We start from the raw sequence: 2,808 nt of genomic DNA, 5'->3' as shown, positions 1-2,808 counted from the left end.
TCTTCCTCGGCCTCGATAATGCCGGAAAAACCACTCTCCTTCACATGCTCAAAGACGAGGTCTGTTCTTCGCTTTTGTTTTGCTTCAATTTGATTTCGATCTTGTTTTCGGACTTGAGTTCGTGCCCATTTTCCTTGTTTTGATGTTTAGGGTTGATTTCTTTTTGAATCGGTGTGCTTTCGCAGAGATTGGTGCAGCACCAGCCGACACAGCATCCGACGTCTGAGGAATTGAGCATTGGAAAGATCAAATTCAAGGCTTTCGATTTGGGTGGCCACCAGATCGCTCGCCGTGTCTGGAAGGATTACTATGCTAAGGTAAATCGCCGCATGTTGCGTTACCCTTTTGGATTACTGGATATCTATCTATGGATAAAATGGGATTCAACATTATTGCGGTAAGTCAGCTGCATCTCATGTGGTGAGGTTTATTGCGCTAAAACTGTCTAATTGCGGAGGATGTGTGATTGATGAAGTTCATAAATAGTTTTAGCTGCTTTCAATGCTTTTAAAATTCTCCGTTGACTTGATTGATTGTAATAGAGCTATTGATTGTTAAAGTTCAATGCTTTATCTGTTTGTTGAATCTTGTTGTCCAACATTTGAAAAACTAAGTTTTGATTTTGTTCCAACCTTCTCCGGGCAATCAAATCTATTGTATTGTGCTTTCTCTCTGCCCTCTTTCCATGTAGCGTGTGAGTTTCGGATAGCCATTGAATTGGAAGGTGTCAATTTCGCTTTACGGACATAGATAATTTGTGTTTTTGCTCCCCTTCTCCACAACGAGGCCATATACATTTAGGATCATGGATGTTATAGTTTATCGTCTGACATTGTACCATGGAATTGAAGCCCTGCCCCTACTTCAACAACAATCGCAGTTGTTTTGCATTCTTTCTTCTATATTTTAGTACAATAGCCTTAAAATGATGGTATTGTGAATCACATTTCATTTCCACTTTTACATGTCCTACAAGTGAAGTTTTAGGCAAACTTCTTCAGATTTTGATTTCCTGTCGGGCCAAATGTATTATTTTCTTATGATCTTCATGTGGTAATGCTTTTGATGACTTCATCTCCCTCATGAGAGAGAGAGAGAGAGAATTCGTACTTATCCAAGCTCACACCCCACAATAGTTGAAATATATGGATTGTCCATGTGCCCTCGTTTTGGGCATGTCTTGTTTGTGTTTATAAATTACCCCATATCATGTATATACATATGGTGGACCATCTAAAATTGTTTGGTTCCCTGTTACAGGAAACTTTCCTTACAAGGTTAGAAGTCTGAGCGTGGAGATGAAAGTTTAAGTAGAATCTGTATATACAGTTCATTTTTAAGGTTCTTTTTGTTTATACATATTATGTGTGGATAAGAGGAATGTACTAAATTAGGGTGCAGTAACTCCCTTGGAGTTACTAGTTAGGGGTGGGTTGTTTCATTTAGGTATGCCCCAAGAGGATCATATTTCTTATTTCCCTAACCAAGACTTGATTCTTGTCTGAAAGCTGCATTTTCCAAATCCATTGGTTATACACACTAAACAAGTAGAGTAGTAGACTAAAAGCTTACACTTTTTCCCCATCTTCTAACAGGTGGATGCGGTTGTGTACTTGGTGGATGCCTATGACAAGGAAAGGTTTACCGAATCAAAGAGAGAACTCGATGCCCTTCTCTCTGATGAAGCCCTAGCCAACGTTCCATTCCTCATCCTTGGAAACAAGATCGATATCCCTTATGCTGCCTCAGAAGACGAGCTCAGGTACCACCTCGGCCTTACCAATTTCACAACGGGGAAGGGAAAGGTTGTTCTCGCGGATTCCGGGGTTCGCCCTCTTGAAGTTTTCATGTGCAGCATCGTCAGAAAGATGGGTTATGGCGATGGGTTCAAATGGCTCTCCCAATACATCAAGTAAGGGACCTTTTTTTCTGTTTACCGCTTCAAGTGGCCAATTTTTCATGTTGTCTGGCTTAGGACACGGAAGTCAGAATACAGAAAGAGACTTGTAGTGTCTTTTTTTTTTTTTTTTGTTCGTCCACGGAGGAACCTAACGGTTTGTCGATGTTGAATGTTCTCATCTCTTTAACACTGTGAAAGCTCGTGTCTTTTTCTGGACAATGTTCGGTTCCATTTGTTGACTTGATATATATTTTATCGATGATCTTGTTTGGTTCACAAAATTTATTGCAAATTCTTTGAAAATTTTGAGGTGGGTTGGGCTTAGATCGACCAAAATCTATCGGTCTCGAGGGGGTTAGACTATCGTACACCAAACCTATGGCCTCAAACCGGATGAATCATAACCGGTTTGGGAGTAAACCATCATGTTGGAACCGGTTTATAATGCAAGCCTCTAAATCGTTTTTCCGGTTATGGGTGAATTGGAAAGGAAAAGCAGTCCAATAAATAAATAAATAAATTATGGGAAACGAAAGGAAGAGAGAGAGGGTTTTTTTGGATAGAGGAAAAGAGGTGGAGGATGAGGGAACCTTCGGATATGATTAGGTGGCAGATCTATCTTCACTCCGTCCATGCATTTAAGACCCACGCGATTTATCCAAAAATTAATTAATAATATCATGCAGTTTAAAACCTGAAACACTATATGCGTGTCTAATCCAAAGCTTGTATTTTCTAAAATATATTTTTGGTTCATCTATATTTCAATCTTATAACATTTATTGATATATTAAGTAAAGTAATATATATAGAGAGACCTTCTTATTACGAAGAATATCAATAATATGATCAAAAATACATTAAGCCGGTTTTGTGTATATATATATATATATATATATATATATATA

At 38.5% G+C, this 2,808-nt stretch overlaps 1 protein-coding gene across 1 annotated transcript; it reads left to right on the top strand.

Moving 5' to 3' along the window:
• Positions 1-6: 6 nt before the first annotated feature.
• On the top strand, positions 7-2,165 carry LOC104808008 (GTP-binding protein SAR1B-like). Its single transcript, XM_010533487.2, has 3 exons — positions 7-59; positions 186-317; positions 1,596-2,165. Exons 1-3 carry the CDS (start codon positions 45-47, stop codon positions 1,914-1,916), a joined length of 468 nt encoding a protein of 155 aa, XP_010531789.2. The 5' UTR covers positions 7-44; the 3' UTR covers positions 1,917-2,165.
• Positions 2,166-2,808: the final 643 nt, after the last annotated feature.

This window comes from Tarenaya hassleriana, unplaced genomic scaffold (assembly GCF_000463585.1).
Source record: "Tarenaya hassleriana unplaced genomic scaffold, ASM46358v1 Cleome1380, whole genome shotgun sequence".
NCBI lineage: Eukaryota > Viridiplantae > Streptophyta > Magnoliopsida > Brassicales > Cleomaceae > Tarenaya > Tarenaya hassleriana.
This window is presented reverse-complemented; position numbering and strand designations above follow the sequence as displayed.

Bases quoted from the DNA above. Each gene is read 5' to 3' on its own strand.
- LOC104808008 (XM_010533487.2), top strand. The intron at 318-1,595 runs GTAAATCGCCGC...ATCTTCTAACAG, and splicing joins GGAAGGATTACTATGCTAAG to GTGGATGCGGTTGTGTACTT.